Source organism: Pogoniulus pusillus, chromosome 19 (assembly GCF_015220805.1).
Source record: "Pogoniulus pusillus isolate bPogPus1 chromosome 19, bPogPus1.pri, whole genome shotgun sequence".
In the NCBI taxonomy this organism is placed as follows: Eukaryota; Metazoa; Chordata; class Aves; order Piciformes; family Lybiidae; genus Pogoniulus; species Pogoniulus pusillus.
Genome location: NC_087282.1, coordinates 12,563,872 through 12,581,822, shown reverse-complemented (window position 1 = coordinate 12,581,822; position 17,951 = coordinate 12,563,872). Strand labels below are relative to the sequence as shown.

Sequence of the window (17,951 nt, the reverse complement as noted above, 5' to 3'; positions counted from 1 at the left end):
GCATCTCCTCTTGATTACAAAAGACACCTAAAAAGCGCAAATGAAAACCAAATGTGGTTTGTGAAGTCACTGAGGAAGCGAGGAAATGGCCTCAAGCTGAGCCAGGGGAGGATTAGATTAGATATTAGGGAAAATTGGAATGAGCTGCCCAGGGAGGTGGTGGTGTCACCATCCCTGAGGGTGTTTAAAAAACATGTAGACATGGCAGTTTGAGACATGGTTTAGTGGCCACAGTGGTGTTGGTCAACAGTTGGACTTGATCATCTTAGAATCACAGAATGCATGAGGTTGGAAGGGACCTTTAGAAGTCATCTAGTCCAACCCCCCTGCAGTTAAGCAGGGACACCTCCAACTTGAGCAGGTTGCTCAGAGTCCCACCAAGTCTGACTTTGAATGTCACCAGGGATGGGGCCTCCATCACCTTCCTAGGCAGCATGTTCCAGTATTCCACCACCCTCATAGAACTTCTTCCTAGTGTCCAGCCTACATCTACCCTGCTCTATTTTCAAGCCACTGGCCCTCATCCTATCACTACAAGCCATTGTAAAAAGTCCCTCCCTGGCTTTCCTGTAGGCCCCTTCAGGTACTAGAAGGCTGCCATAAGGCCTCCCTGGAGCCCTCGCTTCTCTGGGCTGAAGAAGATCTTAGAGGAGTCTTTGCCTGCCTTAATGACTCCATGATCTTTCTGTGCTGTCAGAAAACACTTAAGCACAGAGTCCCACTAAGGGAAGTTCAACTACTGGTGAAAGAAAAGCAGTTTGGTGCAGTGCCTGTGTTAACCCTTCCAGAAACAGCTCTGGAGCTCTCTGGGGAACTCCAAGCTATTACCCAGCAGAGCAAGACAAAGATCCTCATCTATTATGTGCTGAGTACCTCGAGCATCCCCGAAGACCACCAGCCACGACTACAATTAATGCTGCATGTCACAAGCCTGCATGTTAAGGATTACAATCTGCAAATTTAAAGCATCTCTGTGTCAAACTCTCAGCTTGAGGGTGATAAGAAAAGTAGACCCTGTGCCTTTAAGGCAACATCTTTTAATGCTACCATCTTTGAGGATTGACTTCATTTCCTGGTAATTAGGTTTAGCAGACTGGAATATATATTCCTCATTCCTGATTATAGGCATATGGTAAATCAGAGTGAGGCCAGGGCTTGCTTCCTACAGAGCTTATTCCTTTCTTCCTTTCCAAAAGGCATTTTTGCATTTGGGTAGCAAACAGTCTCTCCTGAAGAATGTCCCACTTTGTCCTCCACGCTGCAAAGCCTCAGCTTCTGGGTCAGGGCATACTGGCAGAAAATTCATTACAGGAGTTTGACATTAATCCAGCGTTGCAGTGCTAGGGCCAGAGGCAATGGCTTTGAGCTGGAAAAGGGGAGACTCAGACTGGAGATCAGAAAGAAATTGTTTAGGGTGAAGGTGGGGAGACACTGGAACAGATTGCTCAGGGAGGTTGCAGATGCCCCCTCCCTAGAGGTGCTCAAGGCAGGTTAGATGAGGCCTTGAGCAACCTGGAAGGTGTCCCTGCCCAGGGCAGGACGTTTGGAACTAGATGACCTTTAAGGTCACTTCCAAGCCAAAGCATTCTGTGATTCTATGGAAGTTACCCAGCTTTGCAAAGAAAAGCTAAGTCAGGAGCTCTCCCAGGTCCCTTCTATCAAGAACCAGAGACATCCAAACTAACTCCACGCTCCCTCTTGAAGGACTTTTTGCACAAGGAGACAGAGAAGCTGGCAGCCTTGCACCAGTCTGAAACGTGAGACCTTCTGGAAACCTCCAGCTATGCCTTCTGGACTCAGACAACTCCAAATCCCTGAGGGTTTACTGAAGTGGGACATGAAAGCACATTGCAAGCTCACCGTCAAGCACTTTAATTCTCATGACTGGCACCAGGCTGTGCTGCAGATGACCCCAGGACACGGTGCTCTGCCCACTTCTGGCCAGGCAGAGCTGGAGCACCAGCACCCCTGCAGATCTGCCATCTCCTCTCTGCTCTTGGGCTTGTGTAGGTCACATTTCACATCCCTCAGAGAAAAATTCTAAAGCATGGGGCAAAGAAGAGTGGCCCCAGCCTTCACTTGGAAAGCACCAGGATAACTCTGGATCTGAGCAGAGGCTCTCCTGCCAGACAGTTGCCTGCTGGGATCAGTAACAGCAAGGCCTGACACAAGGGTCAGGACATCACAAGCTATAAATCATTCGGATTCTTTTTATATAGGATGTGGGATCCCAAACTGTGAGCTAATGCTCCTCTGAATTCCATGCTCTGGCAACCTTCCTTAGCCATGCTCAAGGAAAACACCATCAAGATGGGAGAGTCCAGCTGTAACCCCATTTCCCCTTGCTAACCCCTCTCCTACCCCAACTGCAGACTTGTGCTGGAGGAGAAGATGTAGAAGGAAAACCTATGAAGACCAGACTGTGGAGTCCCCTTCTCTGGAAAGATTCCAAACCCACCTGGACACTGTGATTCTGGGCAACCTGCTCATGTAGTTCTGGCACATACACACCCCCATAAAACGCCTTTAGAGTACATCAGGCAAGAGGACAGTCTCACATCAGCGCTGTTTGCATGCTGATGGAACCTTCTGAGCTTCCAGAGGACTGCTGTGAATTGCTGAACACTCTCTGCTCATACTGATGACCATGGAAATTCTACCTCTGGTTTTCCTGGGAGCTAAGGGAACACCTGATACCTCTTTGGACAAGGCCCAGTGCAAGCCAAACTGGGTGCTGCCCAATTAACTGGAAATACAGAGACACAATCAAGATAGTTAAAGGAGCTGGAATTGTTTACTCTGAAAAAGGGAAAGTTGAGAGGAGACCTTATTGCTCTCTACAGCACTCTGAAAGGAGGTTGGAGTGAAGGTGGTGTTGGCCTCATCTCCCAGGTAACTAATGACAGAACAAGAAGAAATGGCCTCAGGCTGTGCCAGGGGAGGTTTAGGTTGGATACAAGGAAAAATTTCTTTCCAGCAAGAGTGCTGAGGCACTGGAACAGGCTGCCCAGGGACGTGGTGGAGTCACCAGATGAGTTCAAAGAACAAGCAGATGTAGCACATAGGGCCATAGAGGTATCACACAGTATCACAGTATCACCAAGGTTGGAAGAGACCTCACAGATCATCAAGTCCAACCCTTTACCACAGTGTCCAAGGCTAGACCATGGCACCAAGTGCCACATCCAACCTTGCCTTGAACTGCCCCAGGGACGACGACTCCACCACCTCCCCGGGCAGCCCATTCCAGTGCCCAATGACTCTCTCAGTGAAGAACTTTCTCCTCACCTCGAGCCGAAATTTCCCCTGGCGCAGCCTGAGGCTGTGTCCTCTTGTTCTGGAGCTGGCCACCTGAGAGAAGAGAGCAACCTCCTCCTGGCCACAACCACCCTTCAGGTAGTTGTAGGTGTTAGGTAGAAGGTTGGACTTCATGATCTTAGAGGTACTTTTCAATCTTAATGATTCTAAGATTGATGCCCAAACCCAGCTGTGTACTTTCAGACTCACATTGGCAGTTCCCTGAACATCTGCCTTTGTTATTGTTGCTCTGTGGTTATTTTTCCTTTGGCAGAGCTGGAGAAGAAGTAAAAGGCACAGCAACAAGGAGGGCAAAAATAAGCACAGGGGTTGTAGAAGGCAGAATTCCAGTCAGCCATGACTCAGGAGAAGAAAGTGCCACCCACTGAACAGCAGAGACCACAGCTTGGTGTACAGCGGGCAGTGATGCCACTGTGAGTCAGGAGCCACCCACGTCCCCACCCACACTGCTTCCTGAGGCACAGGGCACTCCTGGGGGGCTGCCACACAGCCTGGAGCTTGCTCAACCTCTCCTGAGCACATGAGATGCGACAGGAACACATCCTCGGTGGCTCTGGCCGGAGATGTCTGCAGGATGCCCTTGATCCCACCTGAAGCAGGTCCAGGGGACTCCCTCTGCACAGCAAGCTGCAGACCTGCAGTGAAAATGTCACTGAGTCCCTGTCTGTTAGGAGACAGTCACCAAGGACTTCACTTTGAACAGCTGTGATGGCAAGGAGCTGGGATCACCTCAGTGGAATGACAGCAACACAGCTCTGCCACTGCTGCTACTGAACACAGCTCACCTGCTGCTGTTAATACTACGATGTGTCAGCATCAGTCTGAGGAGACCTTAGTGTGGCCAGGGAGACCTCTGTGTGGCCTTTCAGGACTTTGAGGGGTCAATTAGAAAGATGGGGACAGATTTCTGAGCAGGGCCTGTTCTGACAGGACAAAGAGTGGTGGTTTAAACTCAAAGAAAGAGATTCAGACTGGACAGGGTGGTGAGAGCCTGTCTCAGGTTGCCTAGAGAGGTGGCAGATGCCCCATCCCCAGAACCATTGCAGGTCAGGTTGTTTGTTCTAGTTGCAGACGTTCCTGCTGACTGCAGGAGGCTTGGACCAGGTGACCTTTAAAGGCTCCTTCCAACCCAAACCATTCCATGACTCTTCACTACCTTTCTCTACTTTCTTGATGGGTTCCACAGCAGAGAATGTTCCATAAAATCCAGCACAGCACCTAGATGAGGATGGGGCTTAAAATGCAGTGCACCAAATGACAGCACATACACCCTGCCACAGACCTGCTGCCTGACATTTCTCAGACAGACAGAGACCATCATCTGAACACAGTAACTGAGTTGTCTGCCCAAGTGCCAGGCTTCACAGCTCCCACCAAAATTCTAAAGCCACCTAATCCCAGACCATAAACTGCAGCCAAAACCCGAAAGTGGAACTGAGGCAGTAAGCCAAGCAAGGAGCACATGTGAAGAAGGCACAGAATGAACAAGTGAGGTTGGATTTGCTGTGACACCAGCCCCTCTGCCATGGTGTACTCACCACCCTGGAATTCAGCTTCTCAAGGATGTGGATTGCCCTTCCTCAGTGCTCTCCACGTCCTCTTCCACGTGCCCTACAAACCACTTTGGACTGGAAAGCCTGTCCACAGCATGTCCTTAGCTGTGCTGCTTTCTCCCTGGATGTCCTTACCTTCTTGCAGAGAACCATCTGGTGATCAAAGAGAAAGAAAACACGCTGCTGGTTCCGTCCATAAGGCTGGTAAATCCAGGACATCTCTCCCGTGTAGATCAGCTCCGAGCTGCGGTCCAAGATGTCATCTCCCTAGAGGGCACAGAGAAAGAGGCCAAGTGAGGCACAGAATCATAGCACAGAACAGTAGAGCTTGGAAGGGACCTCTTCCAGTCCAATTCCCCTGCTCAGCCAGGTGTACTAGATCAGTTTGCCCAGGAGCACAATGTGCAGGTGAGTTTGGAATCTCTCTAAAGACCTCTCTGGGCAGCCTGCTCCAGGGCTCCAGCACCCTCACAGCAAACAAGTTTCTCCTTAAGCTGAAGTGAAAGCTCCTGTGCTCTAGTTTGTACACCTTGTCCTTTGTCCTGTCATTGGGCACCACGGAAAAAGCCCAGCCAAATCCTCATGACCTCCACCCTAAAGCTCTTGCTGAGCATTGATCAGATCCCCTCTCAGGCTACTCTTCTCCAGGCTCAACAGCCCCAGGGCTCTCAGCCTTTCCTTCTCATGGTGATGCTCCAGGCCCCTCAGCATCTTCCTAGACTCCACTGGAATCTCTCCAGCAATTCCTGTCTCCCTTGAACTGGGGAGCCCAGAACTGGATCCAGTAATCCAGACGTGGTCTCACCAGGGCAGAGTAGAGGAGGGGGAGAACCTTCCTTGACCCGCTGGCCACACTCCTCTTCATGTGCTCCAGAATACCATTGGCCTTCTTGGCCACCAGGGCACTTTGCCGGCTCATGGTGAAGTTGTCCACCAGCACTCCCAGGTCCTTCTCCATGGAGCTGCTTTTCAGCAAGCCAGCCCTTCACCTGTAGCAGTGCAGGGAGTTGTTCCTCCCCAGGAACAACAACTCTACACTTGCTGTTGTTGAACTTCACAAGGTTCTCTCTTACCCAGCTTTCCACTGCTCCCAAACCAGGGCAAAGGGAAGGGCATGAGCAACAATCAAACAACATTTTGGCCCTCCTGCACTGTCAAAGCTATCCCATCTCACTTTCAAAGCTATCCCATCTCACTTCAGATCAGAAACTGGAAGTAGGGAATAATTCTAGAGGCAGGGAAATTAAGGAATGATGTGTGGACATGAAGCACAGTCACCAGGCTTCATGTTACAATGAGCAAAGGGCTGCTCCATGTACTGTCCCCATTCTCCCTCTCCAGGTAGTCCCAGACCCTGGATCTTACTGCAGGTGGTGCTGACATCCTCAAGCCTCTTCCTCCTGCCTGTGACAGAGCCCCTTTGCATGCAGGGTAACAAATACCTTGTAAACAGCATCCCAAAGCATCTCCTCCTGAAATGTGACCAGCAACTGAAGTCATCTATGCTGGGATATCCACTCCCCCACCAGTGAGGCTGCCAAAGCTCACCCCTCCAGACTGCTGCCTCTCTTCCCACTCCTCCAAGCAATTACCATCCCTTCTCCCGCAGCTCATTAGAGCTCCCCATCTCCAAAAAACCTGTCAGGACCACCCTGGCTCCTCTGGCAGCCTCCAGCCCCTCCCCCCCAGCTGGCTGCCAGAATGTCCTCGCCCCTCCTCAGCCTGCAGCTAAGGCTTGTTTTCCTCTCCACTGTTTCTCTGAAGCATTCCTGAGCAGATGGCCTCGCAGGCGCAGCGCTCGCTCTCCCACTCGCCGAGAGAACAAATGCACTCACCCTCCACTAATTGGGATGAGCTGGACTTTTTAAAAAGTTAATTAAAATCTATTTATTAAAAATGGGTGAATTCACCACCACCTGCCCTGTGGGCATCTCAGTGTGCATCTCACTCTGGAACACCACAGAAGGCAGCAGGATGGCTTCAGCTAAAAGGTAAAGGAGGAGGCTTCAGGAGTGAATGACAGAAAAGGGGTTTTTTTTTGGTGCTTTCTGGCTCTGAAACTGGTGCAGCTCTGGCTTTGATGCCAAACTAGAACAGACTTCTGGGACAGAACCATCCCAAATCTCAGCAAACAGCTTGTAAAGAGTCCTCCAGATAAGAGGGGGCATCAGGACAGACATACTTGATAGTGCTGAGCACACTTGTGGGTGCCGAAGCAATCAACAGTCATCCCTACTCCTAACTTCTCAGAGAGGATTTGACTGCTCTTGAGGTCAATGTGTCATTAACCTCTCAGCATTGATTGGAAGTGACCACTGCATTGTTGCATCCTGCTTAGCTGGCTGAAGATGTGCCAGCGTGTGGCCAAAAGGCGAACCAGCATCCTGGCCTGGATCAGCACTAGTGTGGCCAGCAACAGGATGAGAGGAAATCACAGGCTCACAGGATATCAGGGGTTGGAAGGGACCCAAGATCATCAAGTCCAACCCCCCTGCCAGAGCAGGACCACACAATCTAGCACAGGCCAGAGAGGAATGCATCCAGACAGGCCTTGAAAGTCTCCAGAGAAGGAGACTCCACAACCTCTCTGGGGAGCCTGTCCCAGTGCTGTGTGACCCTTACAGTAAAGAAGTCCCTCCTTGTGTGGAGGTGGAACCTCTTTTGCTGCAGCTTACACCCATTGCTCCTTGTCCTACCACAGGGAGCAGTGAGCAGAGCCTGTCCCCCCACTCCTGGCAGCCTTCAGGTACTTATAAACATTTTTCAAATCCCCTCAGTCTTCTCTTCTCCAGACTGAACAGCCCCAGGTCCCTCAGCCTCTCCTCATAAGCCATGCCCTTCAGTCCCCTGATCATCCTCCTAGCCCTCCACTGGATGCTCTCCAGCAGATCCCTGTCCCTCTTCAGCTGGGGAGCCCTAAACTGAACACAGTATTTAAGATGAGCTCTCACCAGGGCAGAGTAGAGGGGCAGGAGAACCTCCCCTGATCTGCTGGACACTCTTCCTAATGCACTCCAGGATCCCATTGGCCTTCTTGGCCACAAGGGCACATTGCTGTGCCATGGATGTTATCCACCGGGACCCCCAGGTCCCTCCCCACAGGGCTGCTCTCCAGTAGATCACCTCCCAGCCTGGACTGGTGCAGTTTATTCTTCCTCCCCAGATGCAGGACTCTGCGCTTGTCCTTGTTGAACTTCATCTGGTTCCTCTGTGCCCAGCTCTCAGTCTGTCCAGGTCTCTCTGGATGGCCACAGAGCCTTCAGCTGGGTCAGCCAAGCCTCCCAGCTTGGTGTCATCAGCAAGCTTGCTGTGCAGACACTGTGCCCTCATCAATGTCATTGGTGAAGATGCTGAACAGGACTGGCCCCAGCACTGATCCCTGGGGGACACCACTAGTCACAGCTCTCCAGATGGACCTGGCACCATTGATCACCACCCTCTGAACTCTATCTTGCAACCAGTTCCTAACCCACCTCACTGTCTGCTCTCAAGTTGCACCAGGGGAAGTTTGGGTTGGAGATTAGGAACAATTTCTCTCCTGCAGGAGTGGTCAGGCACTGGAATGGCATGCTGAGTGAGGTGGTGCAGGTGTTCAAGATCTGTGTGACCATGGCACTTTGGGACATGCTTTAGTGGCCATGGTGGCACTGGGTTGACAGCTTGCCTCAATGATCTTTGAGGTCTTTTCCAACCAAAGCACTTTTGTGACCACCATGCACAGCCTTCACGACTGCCTCAGCAAGGTGTCCGCCCATCTCGCCATAGCACATTGGTGCCTGTGGCACTGGAAGGACTCAGGGAGAACTTCCTGGGAACACAGAGGCTTATTCCAGAAGGAATGAGCTCTGGATCATGCCAGAGTATGGTGGCAGGGTTAGATTTTGGCCCTGGTGCCTCCCAGCTGCTGTGACAGCTGAGGACAGCTCATACCCAAGCCCTTCAACAAGAGGCCTCTGAAGAAAACAGAGCAGCTCCAGCAATGGAGGCTTTTCCTGGCTACACAACAGCTCCTGGAAAGAAGATTAGCACAAGCCATGGATGGGAGCTTTATGAGAGCGGGTGAGGCTGGAAGAGGCTGAGCTGCTAAAAATAGCCAGTTTTTTTCACTCCTGTGGTAGCATCTCAAGCCTGAGGACACACAGAGGACTCTGTAAACACTTCTACTTGATTAGCTGAAGCCAAACTGTGTAGTCCCTGCGAGCGACATAACCCAAGCAGAGGCAGATCTGAGGCGATGGGATTTGTATTGCGTTTTTTGTGTTGGGAAAACAATTCCTGCCTAGAGCCTGTAGGCCAGAGAGAGAGGATTTCTGTGGCCTAGCCCCTTTGGGGGCTGCAAATAGTTTGGGACTAGCTCATGGCTGCCCAGCCCCCGCCCCCAGGAGCAGCATCTCCACAGTCCTTGCTGCTCCTCAAGGCCTCTGCTGCTAGAGCAGGACACAAGCCTGGTTGTGCCACCAGAGCCTGCTACAGCAAATGCAATCAGCCTTAAAAGACATTTTTTCTCCCCTAACACAGTTACACCACTTCTTTAAACAGCAGGAACTGTCTTCTGCTAGCACAGTGTCCCTGCGGGGGGGCCTCATGGGGTCAGTTGGTAGGGAGCTTTTCTGCTCCACTGCTGACTCAAAATTTGGCCTTGATGAGGCTTCTCCCAGTCCTTCCCTAAAGCCAAGTCCTAGGACTGGGATCTTCCAATCCTATACAAAACTAGGGAAAAAAAAAGATTTTCTTTCCCCCCCCCCAAAAAAAAAAATGGATCACCTGTATCCTTCTGCAGGAGGGCTCTGAGCAAACTGACCTAAACCAAGACATCCCTCACCACAGTGGGGGTCAACAAGATGATCTTTAAAGACCCCTTCCAACCCAAACCAGTCTGTGATTCTATGAAATACTGCTACAAAAGGACAAAGCTGAACTTTCAGTTCCTCTGAACTGGCACACTCCTGCTGACTTCAGCAGAACCCAGCAGTAGAACAGAATGGCCAAGAGAAGACCAGATGAGATCCTCAGGTCTCTTCCCACCTGAGTGACCCTATAAGCTTGTAAGAAAAAGCCTCAGGTCTCCTCATCCTGCATCACACAAAGGGCAGCAAAAAGCAAGCTGATTCTTCTTCATGCAGTCACAGGCAGAGTCCAGCTCCTTAGTGTGCAGTAATGGGAGCAAAAGGTCATGCAGATCTAGGCTGGACATGTGCTGCATGCTCCCTCAAGCCTGCCAGCACTAGATGACAAAGTCCTGGGGCTAATCCTGACTGTTGCAGCAGAGGGTCAGCTCTGCTGCTGCAGTGGAAGGACGCTGATCATCAGCTGCCTAGTTATGCTACAGATGACCACCATGTTCTGGAAAGAACCTGGTGGAACCAGATGGTTTTTTCCTAGTGCCATGAAAGAAATGCTGTTGGGAGCACCAACATAACATGGAAGAGCACTTCACACAGACACAGAATGGTAGGGGTTGGAAGAGACCTCTGAAGATTGAGTCCAGCCCTCCTGCCAGACCAGGATTGCCTAAAGCAGATCACACAGGAACACATCCAGGTGAGCTTTGAAAGTTTCCAGAGATAGAGACTTCATCAGCCTGTTTCAGTGCTCTGCCACGCTCACAGTAAAGAAGTATCTCCTCATGTTTAGATGGAACTTCTTATGTCCAGTTCGATGTCCATTGTTACTTCTTGTCCTGTTGTTGGGGTCCAGTGAGAGGAGCCTGGCCCTACCTTGCTGACACCCGCCCCTTAAACATTTGTAAGCACTAATAAGCTCCTGCTCCTCCTTCCCATGAGCAGTCCCTAAGCAGACACTGCCCCATGCTCAGAAACACTCACCAGCCCATGGGACCTGGTGCTCTGCCTCCAGCCCACCTCCCAACACAGCTCTCTGCTCTCACGGCTGGGCACAAAATCCCTTTTCCAAAGCAGCACTCAGCACGCTGGGCTCTCTCCTGCCTGCCACTGCTGTTGGCTAATTAGAGATTGACAGGCTGATTAGCACCCTGGGCTAGAGAGAGCAGCAAAAGCAAAGTGAGAGAAATGTCCTCTTCATCAGGCTTGGGTTTTGATACCTTCTGTTGTTGGGAGGGAAAAAAGAATAAGAAGGAGAAAAAAAAACCAAACTAAAACTTCCCAAAGCAGAAGGATCTGTTTGAATCCCTGATGCAATTTGTCTCCCAGGAGGATATCTCATCAGGCTGTCCTCACTTGGAGAACAGTCTGTTGGTTTGATGTATCCTTTTTTTCCCCATGTCATCCTTGGATTCCATAATGCAGTATCAGAGTGAGGCCAATTACGACGCATTACATAATTAAGGGCACTAAGTCTTGATTTAAAGGCCCTGTAAATAATGAGAAGGGGAAGAAATTTAAAAGGACATCATTCATTAGATTTCTTAATTCTATTTTTTCCCTTTCATGTAAATTTAATACTTGTGAAACCTGCCAAAGTGGCAACTCCTGGGAATCTTTCGTAGAAATATCTAGAGATCTACACAACCCAAAGTCTTCTGTTTAAAGAGCAGGTTAAAACCAAGGCAGGCTAAGGAATGAGGCTCTCTGCTGGCCCAAACATCCCCACCACTTGCTTGAGGACCTCCAGTGCTGGAATGTGTCCAGAGAAGAGCAACAAGGGTGGTGAAGGGTCTTGTGAGGTGCAGCTGAGGGAACTGGGACTGTCAGTCTGGAGGGGGCTGAGGGGAGATCTCAATGCTCTCTACAACTCCCTGGAGCCAGGCAGGGGCTGGTCTCTTCTCACAAGGAACAAGTGACAGGACAAGAGGAAATGGCCTCAAGTTGCCCCAGTGGAGGTTTAGATTGGGCATGAGGAACAATTTCTTCCCCAAAAGAGTTGTCAAGCCCTGGCCCAGGCTGCCCATGGCAGTGGTTAGGTCTCCATTCCAGCAGGGCTTGAAAAGCCATGAAGATGTGGTGCTGAGGGACAGGGTTTAGTGGTGACCTGGGTGCTAGGTTAATGGTTGGACTTGATGTTGACCTTTGAGGTCCTTTCCAACCAAGATGATTCTGTGATTGTAGGATGTGCTGCTCCTTCACTCCTACTGCCTCAGCTGTGTGCCTGTAAGGACAGTGGTGCCCACCATGGGGCTTGCAAGGACTCAGCAGTGATGATGTGCTTGGTGGAAACAATTTCTTTCCAGTGCTCTGGTACGTGTGTGTATCTGAGCATTACCCACTAACCTTTGAGATCTGTCATTCTCCCTCTGAAGAAGGGACCAAGCATGTAAAGGCTGCTCAGGATGGGATCTACTTGTCTGGTCTGAAGTCTTGATCCAGAGGAGACTTCACAGGCTGTTGTGAACCGGTTCCAGCTAAATTTGTGTGCTGGTTTCACTTGCCTGCATTTCAATGTCACTGGTTTGATCTGAGGGTATTTAACTATAAGCAAGGGGATGATGCTGAGCAAAGGGAAATAGAGGTTGAACATCAGGAAGCACTTCATAACCACAAGAGCTCTCAGACATGAAAGGGCTCTGCAGGAGGTGGTGCAAGCCCTAGATTTTGCACCGTTAACTCCTGAAAGGATAAAAGGCAGTGGAGGATTTGGTGTAGGCAAGGGCAGCACCTTGGCAGGTCTGTTTAGATACTGGCAATTCAAAATAAAGAGGTGAGTCACACCTGGCAAGAATCCAAGCTAGGCTTTTTGGTCAAGGCCATGTGTCTCCAAATTGTACAGGGCCACATTTCAGAGCACTGGGGATTATTTCTCATTTACAGCAGGTGAGGAGATCAGAATCTTCCCTCCAGGTTCTGCTCAGTCATGGACTTGTACAGAGCAGCCAAAGATGCCAAGAATTCCTCATGCCCTGCCAGCCACAGAACCTTATCAGCTGCCTCTGGAGTCAGGCCACCCTCTTTTGGTCCCATTTGTGATTTAAACCCTCAGACCTCACTTGGGTGACTTCTTGGACAAAAAGAAACAAACACACCTGCTTAAGTCAAGGATCTTCACGTCCTGCAATGGCTGACCCTGACACTCACCTTCCCGAGGCTGCACAGAACATCTTGAGGGATTAAAAGCAACTCCTGAAACACCCAGGCACAACTCCACAGGATTCAGTAAAATGCCTTCTGCCTGACTTGCCCCTCGATTTCCCTCTTTGTGTTAGGCTCAGCAACCACAGGATCAGAGAACTGTTTTGGTTGGAAAAGACCTCTGAGATGATTGACTGTGTTGGAGCTCTAAGCACTACCAACAGCAGGCTTTGCTGCATGATGAGAAGCTGAAGCGTGCTGCTGTAATATTCTACTTAAAATGTGGAATCGTTGGGGAAGAAAAAAAGGGAAAAAATACTGGAAGAATGATTTGGAAATGCTGAGGACAGGATGGAGATAAAGAATGGGCAGTGCTGAGCAGGAATGAGTTATAAAGCACATGGCTAAAGCTAAGCAGGAGTGAATTATCAAGGAGAGGGCTAAATAAAAATGAATTATCAACTGAGCTAATGGAAGAGAGAAAGGAATGGCTGTTCCACAGATCCTGCACCGAGGTCACCTTGGCTTTCCACTCAGACATGAATATTCACTGACTTGGAATTGATCCATCCTCAGTCTAGAAGTATTTGCAGCGAAGTCTCCACACTCCTACAAATGACACACATTAGCTCATCATATGGCATACACCAAAGGCTGGAGATGCACCTGATGCTCCTGTGCCTCCTAGAGTGCAGCTTTCGAGCTCTGAGAATCAGCCTGTGACCCTGGGAGGGAGAGTTTCTTCAAAGTAGTCAACGACCAAGCAAATCTTCTGCCTTCCCTGCTCTCTGAATTTGAGACCCAGCTGTGATTGCTGCATTTACTGTTTTACCAGGAGGTGCAGGGTTGAATCCAACCTTTGTTGTAGCAATGAACTAACTCAGCCAAGGATACACAACCAGGTGATCCACCTGGATTTCTCTTCTCCTTCCTAGAACTTTTCCTGGCTGGGAAGATCTCCTTCTCTCCACTTTCCTAGATCCTTCCAGTACCTGAAGGGGGCCTCCAAGAAAGCTGGAGAGGGGCTTTTTACAAGGGCTACTTGTGATAAGAGAGGAAAATTCAGGCTGGAGATTAAGAAGAAATTCTTTACAGGGAGGGTGGTGAGACACTGGATCAGGCTGTCCAGAGAGGCTGTGGATGCTCCCACCTGGAGGCGTCCAAGGCCAAATTGGACAGGACCCTGAGGATGCTCAAAGGGCTGGAGCACCTCTCCTTTGAGGACAGACTGAAAGAGTTGGGGCTGTGCAGTCTGCAGAAGAGGAGGCTCTGAGGTGACCTTATTGTGGCCTTCCAGTATCTGAAGGGGGCCTACAACAAAGCCAGGGAGGCACTTTTTAGGCTATCAGGGAGTGACAGGACTGGGGGGAATGGAGCAAAGCTGGAGGTGGGGAGATTCAGAGTGGTTGTGAGGAGGAAGTTGTTGAGCATGAGAGTGGTGAGAGCCTGGAATAGGTTGCCCAGGGAGGTGGTTGAGGCCCCATCCCTGGAGGTGTTTAAGGCCAGGCTGGATGAGGCTCTGGCCAGTCAGATCTAGGATAGGGTGTCCCTGCCCATGGCAGGGGGTTGGAACTGGATGATCCTTGTGATCCTTTCCAGTCCTGATTGATTCCATGATTCTATGATTTCTACGATTTGGTTTAGTGGAAGATGTCCCTGCCCATGGCAGAGGGGCTGGACCTAGATATCTTTAAGGCCCCTTCCAACCCTAACCATTCTATGAAGCTATCACTTTCCAGAGGAAAGAAAGAATTGGAAAATAATTAAGAGGATCTCTGCATATTTCCTTTGTGCTAACTCAGATAGCATGATCCAACTGACTTGAATGTGGAGTTATTCCAGATCTTCCTAACTCTGAGGAGGAAGAAAGGCTGTCCCATCACTTTGAGTACTCAGTAAACACATGGATGGATGGCAACTCAGAAAGGGATTTATAACAGCACTGATCCTCACTCTGCTTCAAAACCTCTATTTACAGATTACATCCATCAAATTACTTTAAAGAAACTCAGGGATGAAAAGAGAAGCAGAACATGGTTTCAGTCTGGCTTAAATCCTGCAGGAGACTGGAGGTCTGCTAGTGAGGCATCCCTCTGCTGATTTTGCCTTGCCTGTGCTTCTCAGCTCCTTAATTATACGCTCGCTACACACAGGGGTGGTTCAGAAACATCTTGAAGTGGGTACTCATTTTAAATGTGCAAATAGCATCTCTCACTTCAGCTTAATGTTTTGGCTTCTAATCATGAAGCAACTGCCAGCAGACTTCGCTCCATTTTCCTAACCTGCACAATTCCCAGGGCTTTTTGCTCCTTCTTTCCCGGTGCCAGAGCACAGAGCCACCATGCACACAGAGGCTGAGCCAAATTCCACATAGTCCCTGGACAACAGCACTTCTAACACGAGTCACTCCAGATTTCTACTGATAACTTGGAACTACACCCTGGATTTTCTTCAGAGCACCATTAATGTTCTACATCTTAAGGACCATCTCTGAAGTCTGTTCTCTGTCCCAAGCTTAATCCCCAGATTAGGTTGTGTGAAATCAACTGGGTATGAGGTGTGATAGAGCCCTGAAGCAGGCTGCCCAGAGAAGTTGTGGAGTCTGCTCTGGAGAGATTGCAAACTCAGCTGGCCATTGTGATCCTGGGCAAGCTGCTGTGGGGGAACTTGCTTTAGCAGGGGAGTTGGTCTGGATGATTTCCAGAGGTCACTTCCGACCTCCACACCATGCTGGGATTCTGGGATAGGGTCTCAGATAATTCAACAGACAGCATAGAATGTACATTTTCCAGGTCCATAGCACCTCTACCAAGGTTGAGCATCTACTGTACCTCCCAGTCCAGAACGGAGGCCTGCCACTGAGCTATCTTGTCAATGTTCTCCAGCCTCCGCTTCCGCTCGTTGATCTGTAGAGTCACGTTCCTCATGACGGCCAGAGCAGCAGCCACGTATCTGTAGTCACTGTGGAAGGCACAAGAAAGACCATGAACCAGAGTGGAAATGCAGAGGTCTGCCATTAGCAGCAGCAGCATCTCAGACAGAAATGCAGGTAGGATTTGCCACTCATTACCAAGATATTGTATTTTTCCCATCAGCAGTGTCCTTCTGCATCACCACAGATGAGCAGCTTGCTGCACACTGAAATGTCATGTCTATGAGACAGAGAAGCCAGCCAGCTCCTCAGCTGGCTTGCAACAGCACAGCCTCTACCAACCCAACAGAAAACAGTTGTGAATATTGCTCCTTAAAGGCTTGAGGTTATCAGCTCTGGGGTGCATTTTCCCAAGAAAAAGTGAAGACTCTGTACAGGTTTGGACTGATGTAAGCGAGAAAAGGGAAGACTGATGAGAGAGGTAATGGCTTTGAGCTGTGAGATGGGAGATTTAGATTGGAGATGAGGAAGAAATTCTTGACAGTGAGAGTGAGGAGACACTGGAACAGGCTGTCAGGAAACCTGTGGCTGACTTCTGCCTGTTCAGTGCCAGACTGGACAAGGCCTTAAGCAGCCTGACCTAGTAGAAGATGTCCCTATCCATGGTGGGGAGAGGCTGGAACTAGGTGATTTTTAAGGCCTCTTCCAACCCAAACCATTCCATGATTCAAAACTGTTTTTTTGAGCAGACACAGAGCTGGAGCCTTCCAAGCCAGAAGCGCCACAGAGCAGATATCCCATGGTGGCCACTCTTACTGCAGCCTTCAGGTGAGCAAATCAAAGCAATTCTTGGTTGTGGGTTTTTCTTTGGGTTTTTTTTTTCCCTTGGAGGGACCTGTGAGTGTAATAACAATGAGTGAAAACAGGCTCCTGCCAGGGCCACTGAAGATGATGATCAGTCTTTTCAAAAAGTGATGCTGAAATCAATGCAATTGATTTCTGCCCTGTGCCTTCTTCTCCATTCCAAGGAACTTTAATGTTCATTTCAACTGGAAAGACAGACAAGGCCAGCTGCCATAACAGCACCATAATTTATTATTAACTGAAGGCTTGGTATTGATTGCTGACTAATGAGAAAACCTGCCATCTGGGCAGCTGCAGGGGAATGGAGTATTGATTATTGCTAAGAGCTGCACTGCTGACAGCTAAAATAGGGGTGGATGCTGTGAATTAAATCCCCATGTGATCCAAACAGGATAAACATCAAGAAACAATCACAACGTGATCTACAACAGAATATTACTTGATCATAGAATCATAGAATCAACCAGGTTGGAAGAGACCTCCAAGCTCACCCAGCCCAACCTAGCACCCAGCCCTAGCCAGTCAATTAGACCATGGCACTAAGTGTCTCAACCAGTCTTTTCTTGAACATCTCAAGGATGGCCACTCCACCACCTCCCTGGGCAGCCCATTCCAATGCCAATCACTCTCTCTGGCAACAACTTCCTCCTAACATCCAGCCTAGACTTCCCCTGGCACAACTTGAGACTGTGTCCCCTTGCTCTGTTGCTGCTTGCCTGGCAGAAGAGACCAACCCCACCTGGCTACAGCCATGATGCGTTGTCCTCCCACCCATTCCACAGATCTGTTTCCGTTGGAAAAGACCTCTTCAACCTTCAACCCAACACCACCATGGCCCTGAAACCGTGTCCCAGAGTGCCATGTCCACACGTTTCTGGGACACCTCGAGGGCTGGTGACTCCCACCACCTCCCTGGGCAGACTGTTCCAGTGCCTGAGCACTCCTGCAGGAATTAAATACTTCCAATAGCCATCCTTACTGTCCTCTGGCACAATTCCAGGCCATTTCCTCTCCTTCTCTTATCTGGTACTAGGGAGAATACAGCAACCCTCACCTCACTCCAACATCCTTTCAGGATGAGAGAGGTGCAGGGTTTTGAGACAGTCACTAATTATCTCCTAGCAATGTTACTTATGCAAAAGAAGGGAGGCTCATGTCAGCCCAACCCTTCATAGAGTCTCTACTTTCTCACATAACATATCCATACACTCCTACCTCCAGCTCTGCTGCACAGCAGCAGCACTCAGGACACCAGCAAGCCACACTTAGGACCTTTGTATATTTAATTCATGTTAAGCTGAAGTAAATCTTTTAGAGGTGAACAGATGCAGCTTTGTGAAAAATTCAAATGCCTCAGCCTCA

General features: G+C 49.7%; 1 protein-coding gene across 10 annotated transcripts in view; it reads right to left on the bottom strand.

The window, feature by feature from the left end:
* ARHGEF9 (Cdc42 guanine nucleotide exchange factor 9) overlaps positions 1 to 17,951 on the bottom strand; it is a 252,705-nt gene that overhangs the window by 36,244 nt on the left and 198,510 nt on the right. For all 10 annotated transcript variants that reach the window (XM_064159330.1, XM_064159331.1, XM_064159329.1 and 7 more), the window contains 2 exons: positions 15,685 to 15,814; positions 5,007 to 5,138 (listed from right to left, as the gene is read on the bottom strand). In XM_064159330.1, coding sequence (XP_064015400.1) covers positions 5,007 to 5,138; positions 15,685 to 15,814 — 262 coding nt within the window. The remainder of the gene's footprint in view (positions 1 to 5,006; positions 5,139 to 15,684; positions 15,815 to 17,951) is intronic.